The 15299-nt window shown below is 33.8% G+C and overlaps 1 protein-coding gene across 7 annotated transcripts in view; it reads left to right on the top strand.

Annotated features, from left to right (window-relative positions):
- myh14 (myosin, heavy chain 14, non-muscle) overlaps nucleotides 1-15299 on the top strand; it is a 55889-nt gene that overhangs the window by 19026 nt on the left and 21564 nt on the right. For 4 of the 7 annotated variants that reach the window (XM_067401934.1, XM_067401924.1, XM_067401915.1 and 1 more), the window contains exons 5-22: nucleotides 1014-1041; nucleotides 1423-1540; nucleotides 2945-2992; nucleotides 4609-4701; nucleotides 4801-4864; nucleotides 5069-5167; nucleotides 5268-5411; nucleotides 5534-5748; nucleotides 8044-8196; nucleotides 8386-8559; nucleotides 8673-8846; nucleotides 8937-9051; nucleotides 10371-10442; nucleotides 10942-11147; nucleotides 12659-12780; nucleotides 13142-13211; nucleotides 13416-13576; nucleotides 13665-13773. In XM_067401934.1, coding sequence (XP_067258035.1) covers nucleotides 1014-1041; nucleotides 1423-1540; nucleotides 2945-2992; nucleotides 4609-4701; nucleotides 4801-4864; nucleotides 5069-5167; nucleotides 5268-5411; nucleotides 5534-5748; nucleotides 8044-8196; nucleotides 8386-8559; nucleotides 8673-8846; nucleotides 8937-9051; nucleotides 10371-10442; nucleotides 10942-11147; nucleotides 12659-12780; nucleotides 13142-13211; nucleotides 13416-13576; nucleotides 13665-13773 — 2165 coding nt within the window. The other 3 variants (XM_067401953.1, XM_067401942.1, XM_067401962.1) reach the window with 2 other exon arrangements.

The raw sequence follows: 15299 nt of genomic DNA, 5'->3' as shown, positions 1-15299 counted from the left end.
TACAGTTGTTCATTGTTTGCTCATGTTAGCTCACAGTGCATTAACTGTTAACAAGATTTTAATAATGTATTAGTAAATGTTGAAATTAACATTAACGAAGATGAATAAATGCTGTATAAGTGCAGTTTATTATTAGTTCTTATTAACTAATATAGTTAACTAATGTTAACGAATGAACCTTATTGTAAAGTGTTACCTATTTTTTTATTTTATTTTATTTTATTTTATTTTATTTTATTTTATTTTATTTTATTTGTCCCACTTTATATTAACTGGCCTTAACTACTATGTACTTACAAGTTAAATTAAAAAATAAGTACTTATTGGGTTCATATTGAATTGCAAAACACTTTTGCTGCTATTGAGATGGGATACGGGTAAGGTTAGGGACAGGTTTGGTGGTATGGGTAGGTTTAAGGGTAGGGGTAAGGTGTAAGGGATGGGTCAACAGTGTAATTATAAATGTAATTACAGAAATTAATTACAGATGTAATTACATGCAGGTGTTTTTCAAATATAAGTACAATGTAAAAACATGTATATACACAATAAGTGCATTTTATCAAATGATTAATTTAAATGTAAGTACATAGTAGTTAAGACCACTTAATATAAAGTGGGAACATTTTATTTTATTTTATTTTATTTTATTTTTTAATTGTTTTAGTTGACAATAACAGCACTAAAATCTGTGTTGGTTTGTCACTGTCCAGTGTAAAATCTGGGTTTTGGAGCAAAACTGGTTCAGAATCACCAATCTCAATATTGAGATAATTTTATAATTGTGTCATTTAGAGTTGCATTCAGTGTCTTTGGGTGTCACCCCCTACTCTGAGTCATAATAATTAAATTATTATTCTCTAAGCATGCTTATTACATAATTTTTCTCTTAAATAACAAATGTTTAATTTTCACAAATTTCACATAATTCAAGTTCATATTTAAATCAAGAGCAATTACTGTAAATGTTCATTTTAATGACCTTATTCATGTGTCTTGTTTTCCGCCCACAGACAGAGAAGATCAGGCCATCCTGTGCACGTGAGTTTCCACTGGCTGTGGCTGCTTTACACTTGAGTTTGACTGCATATTTGTAGAATTACATTGTGAACATTTAATTGAGCATATAATGTGGAGAATTTTGCAGTATGAGGAGAGATGTAAGACTGTGCCTCAGGTATTTGACTTGATTCTCTTAGTAGAAAAAGCAGAAGCCTACAGGCCACAAAAAGACCAGATCTACCCTCTTTAGTCCTTAAGGCCTTTTACTGGCATGTGTTTCTAATTTTGTTCCAAATCCAACCTATGTCATTTAAGTCACCTGCTGCCAGTATTTGTTTGAATAACTCTGAAAATAGTCTGAACCTATTTTACAGCAGACGGTGGTTTATTTGTTCTGTTTATGTATGTGTGTGTTTTCAGAGGGGAATCTGGTGCAGGAAAGACAGAGAACACAAAAAAAGTGATTCAGTATCTGGCACATGTGGCGTCCTCACACAAGACTGGCACTCTGGGACGGCCCAAAGACAGCGCCCTACAGGTGAGGACGGGGGACTGTAGGAAGACTTGAAAAAGCAACTATTTCTGCATTCTGTTTTTCTAAAACAAGTCAGCACATGCTTACCCTTCTATTTTATTTATTTATTCATTTATTTTTGCTGCTGTCTCTAGTTCTGTTATGGGGCTCAACAATAAGGATAAATAATACAAAATGAAATAATTACAATAATAAAAAAAAATCTGCGGATCCGGTTGGGGCAGTACTTCATGTTTGTACTTGCCTTGCCAAAATTTTGCCAAAAAAGTCAGCACATCAAAGGTCCAAAAATAAGTGAAAATTGAATATAAGACTCACACGGGTTATGTTTCAGGCACGCAGGCTCTTCGTCAGACAAATGCTTTTTTTCTGCTTTTTATTCATATTTTTTTTGGTCGAGCACCCATCGTTGAGCACATTTTTGCCAGCGATGTGCATGCTTTTGTCCTGATTTTGCTGAATATTTTCACTGGAACCATAACTAACACATGTTTCATTGAAGCTGCCAAAATTACATTGCTTTATTTTCTTTAGGGATACACAAATATAATTAAAATTCTGTCCAATAATGATAAACTGATGATAATTTGTTATGCAGTAGCCGATAACCTACCAGTAAATGGTAGATATTAAAAATCTAAATAATAAAAAATAATATAAAAATTATATAAAAATTATATATATATATATATATATATATATATATATATATATATATATATAAATTTTTATATTAATATTAGTATATAATATAATATACACATATATAATATATATATTTCACTCATTCACACTGCCCACGGGCCATCCTTATTGTTAACTCTTGAATTATTCAATTAATTAAAGCTATAAATGTTGGTGTCTCTGTGTGCTATATACATACAAATTAGGGCTGTCAAACGATTAATCGCAATTAATCGCCTACAAACTAAAAGTTTAAGTTTGCCTAAAATATGTGGGTGTACTGTGTGTAATTATTATGTACATATAAATACAAACACATTCATGTATATATTTGAGAAATATTTACAAGTATATGTATTTATTTATATTTTTATATAATTTATAGTATAGATAAATACAAATATTTTGTACATAAATAACATATTTCTCTTAAATATATACATTAACTTGTGTGTATTTATATATGCATATTAATTACACACAGTACTCACACATATATTATGCAAACTCAAACTTTTATTTTGTATGCGATTAATCGTGATTAATCGTTTGACAGCCCTAATACAAACCCCAAAAAATCCTTTCATTTGCATCTTTTCTCTAATATTTAAATTTTCGTTCTTCTCGGTTGCTCTCCTCTCCCTGTCTCCTCTCTTTCCTGGGTCCTGCTGTTTCTTTCTGCTCTTCTTTTCTTTCCTCTTTGTCCTCTGCTCTGTGCTGAAGATGGATGGTACGCGCTCTCTGGGTCGTGGCAGTAGTGCTGTGAACAGGGTGAGTCGGGGCTTTTCTCTTCATGACTGGCACATCCGGCTGACAAGAAGGAGTTCAAACCGCAGTTCTAATTCACGTCCTGCCACTTTAACCTCATAATGTGTGATATCATATGTCTAATAATTAATGTGTTTGGATTTATTTGTTTGTTTGTTTGTTTGTTTTACCATGTTTTTATGTTTTTGCTCATCAATATGTTTTTTTTTGTCCCCTGTATGTCCTGTGCACTCGTTCAACCACCCCATATCTCTTTTTTTGCGGACTCTAACAGACTATGCAGTATGTGAGTATGGTTGTGTTCTAATGCTTCCACTGTGGGCCTGTAGGGGGCGCTGTATACATATTAAAGCTTTGCTATGGTATTTTTTTTTTACCTATATAGACCATACTAGTCTATATGGGGGAGAGCGAAACCTCAGAGCTTAGCCTGTATATGGATTTATTTTTTTTCCCCCAGCTTAAGGCTTTTGCTGAGCTGCAAAGTTATGAGTTTGCAATTTCAGCACTGTGTGTGTGTGTGTGTGTGTGTGTGTGTGTATGTGTGTTTCTGAGCTTGCTTTAATTTAAGGAGAAATTTCAAAGTTGAGGAAAAATGTAATGGAAATTGTTTCCAGACATAACCTTTTCTAATGTCTTTTATTTTTTTAATTAAAAAATGTACAGCTTCTTTTAGGGTACCGTCCTAAGACGGTAATTCTCAGGGGTTTTTTTTGTTTTGTTTTTTACAAAAATTTACATAATTTTTATTTATTCATTTATCAGATGCTAAATTTAAAAATAAAATATTTAAGTTACATTTACATTTTTTTAAAATTGAAAACTGCTATGAAAAATATTTTTTATACTCAATAGTGCTGTCAAACAGTTAATTGTGATTAATCGCATACAAAATAAAAGTCTGTGTTTACATAATTTATTTGTGTGTACATATGTGTAAGGATGTGTACATGTATAAATACACACACATGCATGTATATATTTAACAAAATATATTTATATAAAATATTAATATTTTTATATAATATAAATTATTTATAAATATATATATACATGTAAATATTTCTTAAATATATACATTATGTGTGTATTAATATATATATTATAAGTATACCTGGTACACACACACACATATATTATGTAAACACAGACATTTTCATTTACTTTTATTTTGGAGGCGATTAATTGTTTAACAGGATTACTAAATAATAAAAACATTTTTATTTTATTTCTAATTTCTATAATTAAAACAATTTTTTTAATGACAGAAAATAGCTTTTAAAATATCTAAAAATAAAACAAAAAATAAAAATGCACACAAATAATTTTTTGTGTGTGTGTAATAAATAGTGATTTTAGAAACAATATATCTGCGCTCCTTTTTGGTTTGAAAACCACTGAGTTAATGATTAGGTTATGATTAGTCTGTAGGAATCTGACAATAATAGAAGTCTGTGGTAAGTCTCAATTTAGTGAAGTGAATGCGTATGTGTTTGTGAAAGAGTGTTATGATTGTTTGGCTGCAATCATATGGTGATGCTGGGCTGATGCTGGGCTTTTAGCTGTAATGTTGGTAATATTCCTGCACTAACATGCTGTTCTTTCTGTCCTGTGTCTAGGGTGAGCTAGAGAGACAGTTACTGCAAGCGAACCCCATCCTTGAGGCCTTCGGCAATGCCAAAACGGTCAAAAACGACAACTCTTCCAGATTTGTAAGCCCTGAAACGGCACATCTAACCATCATCACATAGAGTTATATCCTGATCACAACCTTTGATCTGGTCTGACGTGTATTTTTTATTTGTTTTAAGGGCAAATTCATCAGGATCAACTTTGATGTTGCTGGATATATTGTTGGTGCTAATATTGAGACCTGTATCCTTCATACATCCACTACAAATCACCTTTAATGGTTTTAAGTAATGCTAAAATAATGGTAAAGCTCTAGCATCTTTGTTTGCAGATAATACTGAAAAGTGACATTCATAAATTTGGCCCACTTTATCTACCTCATTCAATAAATGATATAACGTACAAAGTGTGTATTGGTGTATTTTTCATTAACCTGCATTGTATTAGATCTGCTGGAGAAGTCTCGAGCCATTAGGCAGGCTAAAGACGAGCGAACCTTCCATATCTTCTACCAGCTCCTCTCTGGAGCTTCTGAGGCCATGAGAAGTCAGTAGACCACACAAACACATACATGTACACACTGCTTCACAATATACTGTTTTCATTCTCTCTAATGGAAAAAATATTATTGTGTTTATTTCTGTAGAGGAGCTTCTGCTGGGCAGCGCGGATCAATACCGCTTCCTCTGCGGGGGGTCACTTCCTGTTCCGGGTCAGAGTGATTCAGAAAACTTCACTCAGACAATGGATTCAGTGACCATCATGGGCTTCACCCCGGAAGAATCCACATGTAAGGGAGAAAAGGGTCAAATAGATCTAGAAGGAAACCTTCACAACATTTCATAAAACATTTACTTGATCACTGAAAAAAGAAGATTTTCCGTTCTGATCTCTCACTCTCTCTTTTTTCAGCTATGTTAAAGGTGATCTCTGCAGTGCTGCAGTTTGGAAATATCACATTTCACAAAGAGAAGAACACAGATCAGGCCTCAATGCCGGACGACACAGCAGCACAGAAGCTCTGCCACCTGCTGGGCATCAGTGTACTGGAGTTCAGTCGAGCCATTCTCACTCCCCGCATTAAAGTGGGCCGCGAGTATGTCCAGAAGGCCCAGACCAAGCAGCAGGTGTGTTCATGTAGTGCTTTGAAAAACTACAGATGTACATTGCAGATTGACTACATTTAAATATTCACACGTTAAATATTTCAGCATTTTTAATGCATGGTTAAACTTAGGTGTCAAAGCATCAAGCAATAAATCACAGCTTTTGTCTGAACCATCCGTGAACAGTTTCGCATATCAAAACATTTTAACCTCCCCCCAATAATTAGAAATGGCCAAATTGTCCCCTTGAATATTTGAAATTCTTGCACTACTCTGCTGTACTTTATTACGTAGAGCTCTGTATGTTGTTAGGATAACAAAAAGGTTTAAAAGTTTCATTTTTAGTCTGGTCTGCCTCAGCAGTCTAACAGCGCTCGTCAATGTCAAAATGATTGAGACGGCCAATCAAATCAAAGTAAGTGGGGTTTACTGTTCACAGAAGCAGAGCGTGAATCCAGTGAGAAGTGTCAGTTTAGCGTTGAAAGAGATGCAAACTACTTGACTTTTTTCTTAAATATGGCATATTCTAATTCAATATGGCATGTTTTCGACATATTAGGCATATAAATAAAAGTGCATGTGTGCATATTTTAATGCAAATAATATTTGCAAATAGTTCAAAATGATTATTTCTCAGCTAGAATTAGACCTAGAATTTCCTTCACTGTTCTATAGAGTACCTCATGGTTGACGTGTTTTTGTAGGCCAACCCGGAGCTCTGTGTTTAACAAAGGGTTATGACACTTACATGTTTTGTTTATCAAGATAATCTTTACAAGTTAACACAACATTTATAGATTTTGAAGCTTAAATAAAGTGGTCAGATATAAAAGGCTAACAGTAGGCTATAAACGGACTACAGCACACCATGGTCGCGGATCAACGTCGTCACCACCAAGCTTCCTCAAACTTTATTTAAAAAACAACTTTATTTAAAAACATGCTGCTGATTATGATCTGCGCTGTGTATGAATACTTATCCATTTTTTCATGAGAAATGCTGTCCAAATGACGTCTAAAGTCCCCACCAAAGGAAGTAGTCCCTTTTAGTAACTTGTTAGCAACCGCCATTTTTAAGACACAGTAAAGGTTTAAAAAATCACAAGTGGGTATAACTGGTGTAATTTATGCCATAGATCAAAACGTGAAAGTATTTAGAGGCTTTGTTAACCTTATTTCAGGCGATTTAGCAAAAACCCATTAAAAAAACCCATAGACTTTAGGGCGATGGAACCGGAAGTCCTAAAATGCTAACTCGCTTCCGGGTTTTACCTACAAAAACACATCATCTCTGAGGTATTCTATTTCTTTATGCTTTATATAAAAAAAAAATTGGTCAAGACATTTCTGTGGCCTTGCATTTTGATAGTCACAGCTCCCCCTACAGTAAAATCCACATAACTGTATTTTAAAATAAACATGATATAAAAAGTACTCTTTACCTTTATTAATATGCATACAGATTTTACTATGATGATTTATCAGATATTCAAAAAATAAAATTGTTTTCGCAATTCTCATCACAATGTACACTACTATTCAAAATTTTGGGATCAGTAAGATTTCCCTTAAAAAAAAAAAAGTAGAAAAAGAAATTAATGCTATTTCAGTAAAGGTGCATTAAAAAGATAAAAAGAAATGACAGTAAAGACCTTTATAATGTTACAAAAGATTTCTATTTCTATTCATCTAAGAATACAGAAAAAAAAAGGTTTTCACAAAAAATATTAAGCAGCATAACTGTTTTCAACATTGATAATAATAATAATAATACATTTTTCTTGAGCAGCAAATCAGCATATTAGAATTAATTCTGAAGGTTCATGTGACACTGAAGAGTAATGATGCTGAAAATTCAGCTTTGACATTACAGGAATATATTTTGTTTTAATATATATGCAAGTTATATCAGTTATTTTAAATTGTAATAATATTTTCACAATATTACTGTTCTTAATTAATTTTTAATCAACGAGAGAGACTTTTTTCAAAAACATTAAAACCTTTTACTGAGCACAAAGTTTTGAACGGTAGTGTAATTATAGTACCTGCTCCACATGTGAAACTTCTTTTTCACAATCCATTCAATTCCAGATGGACAAAGTCCCTACATTGTTTCTCTTTAAAAACCCTTTTACACTCTGAAACATGCCACATTACACAAGGAGAATGGGTTGAAAACTGAGGACACTCAGTTAGTGTGTCCTGATTGGCTGTCATTTTGATGACAAATAAAATGACTTGAACTTTGCTTCACTGATGTTGTTGGACAGATACATGAATTTTTCTGTTTTCCGCTTTGGTGGACGTGTTCAGGCTGATTTTGCGATAGAGGCTTTGGCGAAGGCCACATATGAGCGTCTGTTCCGCTGGCTGGTGCACCGGATCAACAGAGCCCTGGACCGCAGACAGCGTCAGGGAGCCTCGTTCATCGGGATCCTGGACATTGCTGGATTTGAGATCTTCCAGGTGAGCCAGATCCGAGGGTTTTACAGGTGATGTATGCAGTTTCTGCAACACTAGTGGCACCTAGCAGAATTTAAAAAATCAAACAACCTTGCAGATACCCTTAGACTCTTTATGCCCTTTCGTGAGTTGAGCTTCCCCTAACTCAAACATCACTGATGAATATTAATCTCTATGTCTCTCTCTCAACAGCTGAACTCATTCGAGCAGTTATGTATCAACTACACTAATGAGAAACTGCAGCAGCTGTTTAATCACACCATGTTTGTACTGGAGCAAGAGGAGTATCAGCGAGAGGGCATCGAGTGGAACTTCATCGACTTTGGACTGGATCTTCAGCCCTGTATCGATCTCATTGAGAGACCGGTCAGTATGTGTGTGTAGATCCTAATTCCCATAACAGGAAATCAGTTTGCTGTCATACAACCTGACTTGACATGCAGTGTCTTGATAGTATTTTTGATTGGTTTGCTCCATAGGCTCATCCTCCTGGTGTGCTGGCATTGTTGGATGAGGAGTGTTGGTTCCCGAGGGCAACTGATCGCTCATTTGTGGACAAACTGTCAGCTGAGCAGGGTACACACTCAAAGTTCATGCGGCCACGGCAGCTTAAGGAAGAGGCCGACTTCTCCATTATACACTATGCTGGCAAGGTCAGAATTTTTTTTGCCTTTTCTCCATTTCTCCTTTTTCAAGTTAACATGAAGGCAAAATGGACCCTGTTTACTTTCTTACTCTGTCAGGTGGACTATAAGGCAGATGAGTGGCTGGTGAAGAACATGGATCCTTTGAACGATAATGTGGCATCTCTCCTGCATCAGTCATCTGACCCCTTCATCTCTGAGCTCTGGAGGGAGGGTGAGGGAAGCGTGTTTTTGTGTGTGTGTGTGTGTGTGTGTGTGTGTGGTAAATCATTGTTACACTGGAGAAGGTTTTTTGCACTGGTAGGTGCTTAATAGACACTATGCTGTAATTACAATAATTTCTCAAAATTTCAGGTTCAGAAGCAGTAAAACAAAAAATAAAAAAATTAAATTAGTTAATACATTAGTAAATATAATAATCTTAATTAATACAAAATAATTATTAATTATGATATTAATATTCATAGTATTAATTATTATTTTTAGAAGCAGAAAAAAATATATATATATTATATATATTATTATTATTATTATTATTATTAATAACATCAATGAAAAATTAATTAATTGTTTGATACAGTTACAAACTGGTACAAACAATACAGTAAAACAAATTGATTATAGCCTTAAAGTTTTCAGTATAATTGAAGGGATGATATATAATTGTTACTTATTAATAAATTACAATAATTTCTCAAAATTTCAGGTTCAGAAGCAGTAAAACAAAACAAAACAAAAAATTAACTAATAAATTAGTAAATATAATAATATTAATTAATACAAAATAATTATTAATGATGATATTAATATTCATATTATTAATTATCATTATTTTTAGAAGCAGAAAAAAATTATATATATATATATATATATATATATATATATATATATATAAATTATTATTATTAACATCAATGAAAAATTAATTAATTGTTTGATACAGTTACAAACTGATACAAACAATATAGTAAAACATATTGATTATAGCCTTAAAGTTTGGGATGATATATAATTGTTACTTATTAATAAATGTTTAAAGATGTAATATTTAGAAAGGAAAATAAACAAACTAATAATAGTAATTTCCCAAAGGATCCGGTTCAGAAGCAGGAAAGCAAATGATAACAATAATAATAATAATAAGAAGAAGAATTGTTTGTTTAAATAAATATAATAGCAAGTATTAGAAGCAACAGCAACAATAAATTTATCAATTGCTTGATACAATTAGAAACTGATACAATCAATAAAAATGGTCAAACAGCTTAATTACAACCTCAGTGTTTCTAGTTTCTAATCAAAGTGATGATATATAATTGTGTTATTTACTAATGAATGTTTAATAATGCAATTTTTTATTTGATTTACTAATATTTAACACTGTAATCTACTATGGACTAACGCTTCTCTTCTCTTCTCTTCTCTTCTCTTCTCTTCTCTTCTCTTCTCTTCTCTTCTCTTCTCTTCTCTTCTCTTCTCTTCTCTTCTCTTCTCTTCTCTTCTCTTCTCTTCTCTTCTCTTCTCTTCTCTCAGATATTCAAACTCTTCCTCGTGTGTACTTTTTTGACTCTTATGCCACGCTGCAAACCAATGGCTCTGACAGCAGTAGGTTTCTCTGCCCTTCCATTTTTAACCTCTTCATCAACTCATCTAACTATGATTTGCCCTTCACTCTGTCTCTCATCTCTGTTTCATTGCATCAGATTGTGATGTGATATGTGGGTTGCTGTTTTTTGTTTTATACTGTAGTTTAGTAGAATGTGTAGTTTGTTTTTCATGGTTTGCTGTAGAACTCATTCTAGTTTAGTTTGGTTTAACAGTAGATGGTTGTGATCTGCTTGCCTGTAGTTTATTCTTCATAAATCATCTTTCTTAAAGTGCTTGTAATGTAGAAATGAACATAGAATTTCTTTTCTGTTTGGAAAGTTTTAAATGTCTCAGAAGAAGAACACATTTGTATTAAGACTTCTACCCGAACAGAAAAAAAATCTTTTTGGTTGTATGGATTTACAGTAATAGCACTAATATAGAGCCAAAGTGCTCTCTGAACATGCCATAAACATGTTCTTTTTAGTTAATAACATCCCTGTTTTGTGCTTGTCAGTGGAGAGGATTGTGGGTCTGGACCAGGTGTCGTCCGGCGAGAACAGTGGACCGGTGAATTTTGGGGCAGCCGGGCTCAAGACGAAGAAGGGCATGTTTCGCACAGTGGGGCAGCTCTACAAAGAGTCCCTCACTAAACTGATGGCCACCCTCCGCAACACCAACCCCAACTTCCTGCGCTGCATCATCCCCAACCATGAGAAAAGGGTAAGAATAGAAAGAGAAACTGAAAAATTACCATAGTACTTCTCTTTTCTTAGCATCTCTCTCTTCTTAACATATCTGCAAAGTGCCCCTATTATGCTATTTTAAAGTTTCCTAATTATCTTTCGGAGGTCTTCTATAATAGGTTTACATGCTTCCAAGCTCAAAAAACACTTTAATTTTCTCATAATATACATCACAGCATCAGCTCTTTTCTCACAGTGTCTGAAACGATTAGATCAAGTATTTGGTCTTTCTGTGAGCCTGCTCTGCTCTGATTGGCCAGATGGCCCAGTCTGTTGCGATTGGTCTACTGCTTACAGTACATGTTGGAAACAAAACATTACCATATCTGAATTTCAGTTCCGGAGACTTCCTCAACAGTTATATATGCAATACAGACAGTAAAGATAGCAGCAGTTTTACTGCATCAATTCAAGCCTCATCCTTTGGAAGTGCATGCAAAGTAGATTTGTTTTTGACATGTCGACAACACAAACCATAAAAACCTACATAGATTTTTAAAAGAAGTTTCGTCTGCTCACCAATTTATTTAATTAAAAATACAGTAAAAAAAAAATTAAAAATAACTCTGTACTATTTAAATATATTTGACAAAGTTATTTATACCTGTGATGCAAAGCTGAATTTTCAGCATCATTACTCCAGTCTTCAGTGTCACATGATCATTCAGAAATCATTCTAATATGCTGATTTGCTGCTCAAGAAACATTTATGATTATTTTCAATGTTGAAAACAGTTGTGTACTTTTTTTTTCAGGATTCCTTGATGAATAGAAAGTTCAAAAGAACAGCATTTATCTGAAATACAAAGCTTCTGTAGCATTATACACTACCGTTCAAAAGTTTGGGGTCAGTAAGAATTTTTATTTTTATTTTTTTGAAAAGAAATTAAAGAAATGAATACTTTTATTCAGCAAGGATGCATTTAATCAATCAAAAGTGGCAGTAAAGACATTTATAATGTTACAAAAGATCAGATTTCAGATAAACACTGTTCTTTTGAACTTTCTATTCATCAAATAATCCTGAAAAAAATATTGTACACAAATATTTTGTACAATTGTACACATTAAATGTTTCTTGAGCAGCAGATCAGCATATTAGAATGATTTCTGAAGGATCATGTGACACTGAAGACTGGAGTAATGATGCTGAAAATTCAGCTTTGCCATCACAGGAATAAATTACTTTGTGAAATATATTCAAATAGAAAACAGTTATTTTAAATTGTAATATTTCACAATATTACTTTTTTTACTGTATTTTTAATTAAATAAATGTAGCCTTGGTGAGCAGACGAAACTTCTTTTAAAAACATTAAAAATCTTAGTGGTTCCAAACCTTTGGACTGTACTGTATATATATATATATATATTTCTTAATTTAGATCGTGATTTTTTTTTTATTATTGTAATATCATTCATGTATTTATTTATTTATTTTTTTAATATTGGGGCATCCCTAACTTTTTGTTCTTTAAATAATCACAGGCAGGGAAGTTGAGTCCTCATTTGGTTCTGGATCAGCTGAGGTGCAATGGGGTGCTGGAGGGGATCAGGATCTGCAGACAGGGCTTCCCGAACCGCGTCCCATTCCAGGAGTTCAGACAGAGGTGTGTGTGTGTCCTACTTAACCACATTTTAGGGGACAAATTTGTACCCTGTTGTGAGCTAAATCTGTTAAAACCTCCTTTTGATCCTCATTTCTAAAAAAAACCCCAAAAGTTAATGAATTGTAAAAAGTTTTTTTGTTAGGTTTAAGTCTAGGTTTATTATTTATAACTAGCTGCATATAACATATAAAATCAATAGAGGTTTATAGAAAGTTTGCATTTATTGAAGTAAATTGAGTTTTGTGTGTGTCTGTGGAAAAAATAATTGCTTACAGTAATACTTTTACACTTTCTGTGTATGTTCCATAAATGAGAATTATTTTCTTGTCTTATTTATCTGTCTGTCTCTCTTTCTGTTCAGGTATGAGATCTTGACTCCAAATGCTATTCCTCGAACCTTTATGGATGGCAAACAGGCGTGTGAGCTCATGGTAAGTGATGTCACTCAAGAGTTCATAATATTGATTTGATAGGGGATATTATACACTAGAGTTTCGGATCAATAAATATGAACAGCACAGATGCTTTAGGATCAGTAACTAAGTGGGGAAGGTCAATAGTGTTTTAGTGTTTTATTCAGATCTCTGATTAGTATTCTACAGGTTGTTGATTATGTGTCATTACTTTATCTATAGATCAGTGCTTTGGAGTTGGACAAGAATCTTTTCCGGGTAGGACAGAGTAAGGTGTTCTTCCGGGCTGGAGTCCTGGGTCATCTGGAGGAAGAACGAGACTTGAAGATCACTGACACCATCATCCGCTTCCAAAGCGCAGCCCGTGGATATCTCGCCAGGAGGTAAATATCTGCGTGTGTATATGTGTGAGTCATAGGTTGGTGGTGTGGAATATGGTGCATGTAAGTTTTACCTGACGTGTTCTTTCAGGGCATTCCATAAGAAGCAGCAGCAGCTCAGCGCCCTGCGTGTGATGCAGAGGAACTGTGCCGCATACCTGAAGCTCAGAAACTGGCAGTGGTGGAGACTCTTCACCAAGGTAACAGAAAACGTTACACAACATGTTACATAAAGTAAAAAATGAAGTAGCCCTAATAATGAATTTTAAAGGGATAGTTCACCCAAAAATGAAAATTCTTTCATCATTTACTCACCCTCGAGTTGCTCAAAATCTGTATAATTTTCTTTGTTCTGTTGAACACAAAGGAAGATATTTTGAAGAAAGTTTGTAACCAGGCCACTTTGAGGCACCATTGACTTCCATAGTAGGAAAAAAACTACTATGGAAGTCAATGGTGCCCCAAAACTGTTCAGTTTAACACATTCTTCAAAATATCTTCCTTTGTTCAACAAAACAAAGAAAATTGTACAGATTTTGAACAACTTGAGGGTGAGTAAATGGCTTATATTTAAAGGGCTTATATGTAGAATATATGCAGAAACCCTTGTTATTAGCGACTCCAGTGGCTGTTAAGTGAACTGCAGCCAGCAACTTATTGCACACATAACGTACAAGAGACATAACGTGATTCAATGCTCCGATACTCACGTTCTTTGCTTAGAAGTAAAAAGAAGTTGGAAAAACCTTTGCAGCAATATACTGTTAACGAACATCCAGGCATGTCCACGCTGCTGAGAGCGTCGTCTTTGTGAATATGTAAATATGTGCTGTCCACTTTCCTTTCAATAACAAAATAAACACACAACAAAAATGACAGCGGTGAGAAAACAGCAGTTAAGAAAGCATTTTATAATAGCGATGTGGATATGTTTGACACAGCTCTGCACTGACGTCTTGTCGACAGATGGGGTAATTAAAACGACACTGTTATGATAGTTTGATTATGAAGTATACTGTAGATGTGGCTACGTGAGACTATAGCTTGAATATATCCTTTTTCTTTACATAATAATACATTGACATTACAGTACAGACTTGCTCTTTTGGTATTATCCTGAACATTGTATAAGCATTCATTTCATGTGTCACTGAACAGAAGAGAGGCTGTCGGGGGCATGCAGAAACATCACATTCTTTTGATTTTCCAGGCCAAAATGTCCCTAGTTCCTTCACATAAAAATCAGTCTACAGGCTTTCATTGACAAACTGGGCTGTCGGGGATGGTCTCTTTTTGAAGTTTTGTACAAGCTGTTTACACATTTGCCATAAAAAAGCGATTAATACATGAAAATTCTTACATATAGCCCCTTTAAGGTAATGATTTTATTTAAAATGTAGCTAAAGTTAACATGCAAACACAAAGAGTATATAATTTTTTTATCAGTATGTAGAGCAATGAAGTGGTAGTATGTTTCTCTATCTTACTACATACTCAGAATTAAACGTTCAAAAGTTTGGAGTGGATACGATTTTTAAAAATGATTTAGAAAGAAGTCTCTAATGCTCACCAAGACTGCATTTATTTGATAAAAGCAGTAATATTGTGAAATATTATTACAATTTAAAATAACTGTTTTCTATTTTAATATATTTTAAAATGTAATTTATTCCTGTGATGGCAAAGCTGAATTTTCAACATCATTCAGTGTCACATGATCCTTCAG

The sequence above is a fragment of the Chanodichthys erythropterus genome, chromosome 2 (assembly GCF_024489055.1).
Source record: "Chanodichthys erythropterus isolate Z2021 chromosome 2, ASM2448905v1, whole genome shotgun sequence".
NCBI classification, from domain to species: Eukaryota; Metazoa; Chordata; class Actinopteri; order Cypriniformes; family Xenocyprididae; genus Chanodichthys; species Chanodichthys erythropterus.
This window is presented reverse-complemented; position numbering and strand designations above follow the sequence as displayed.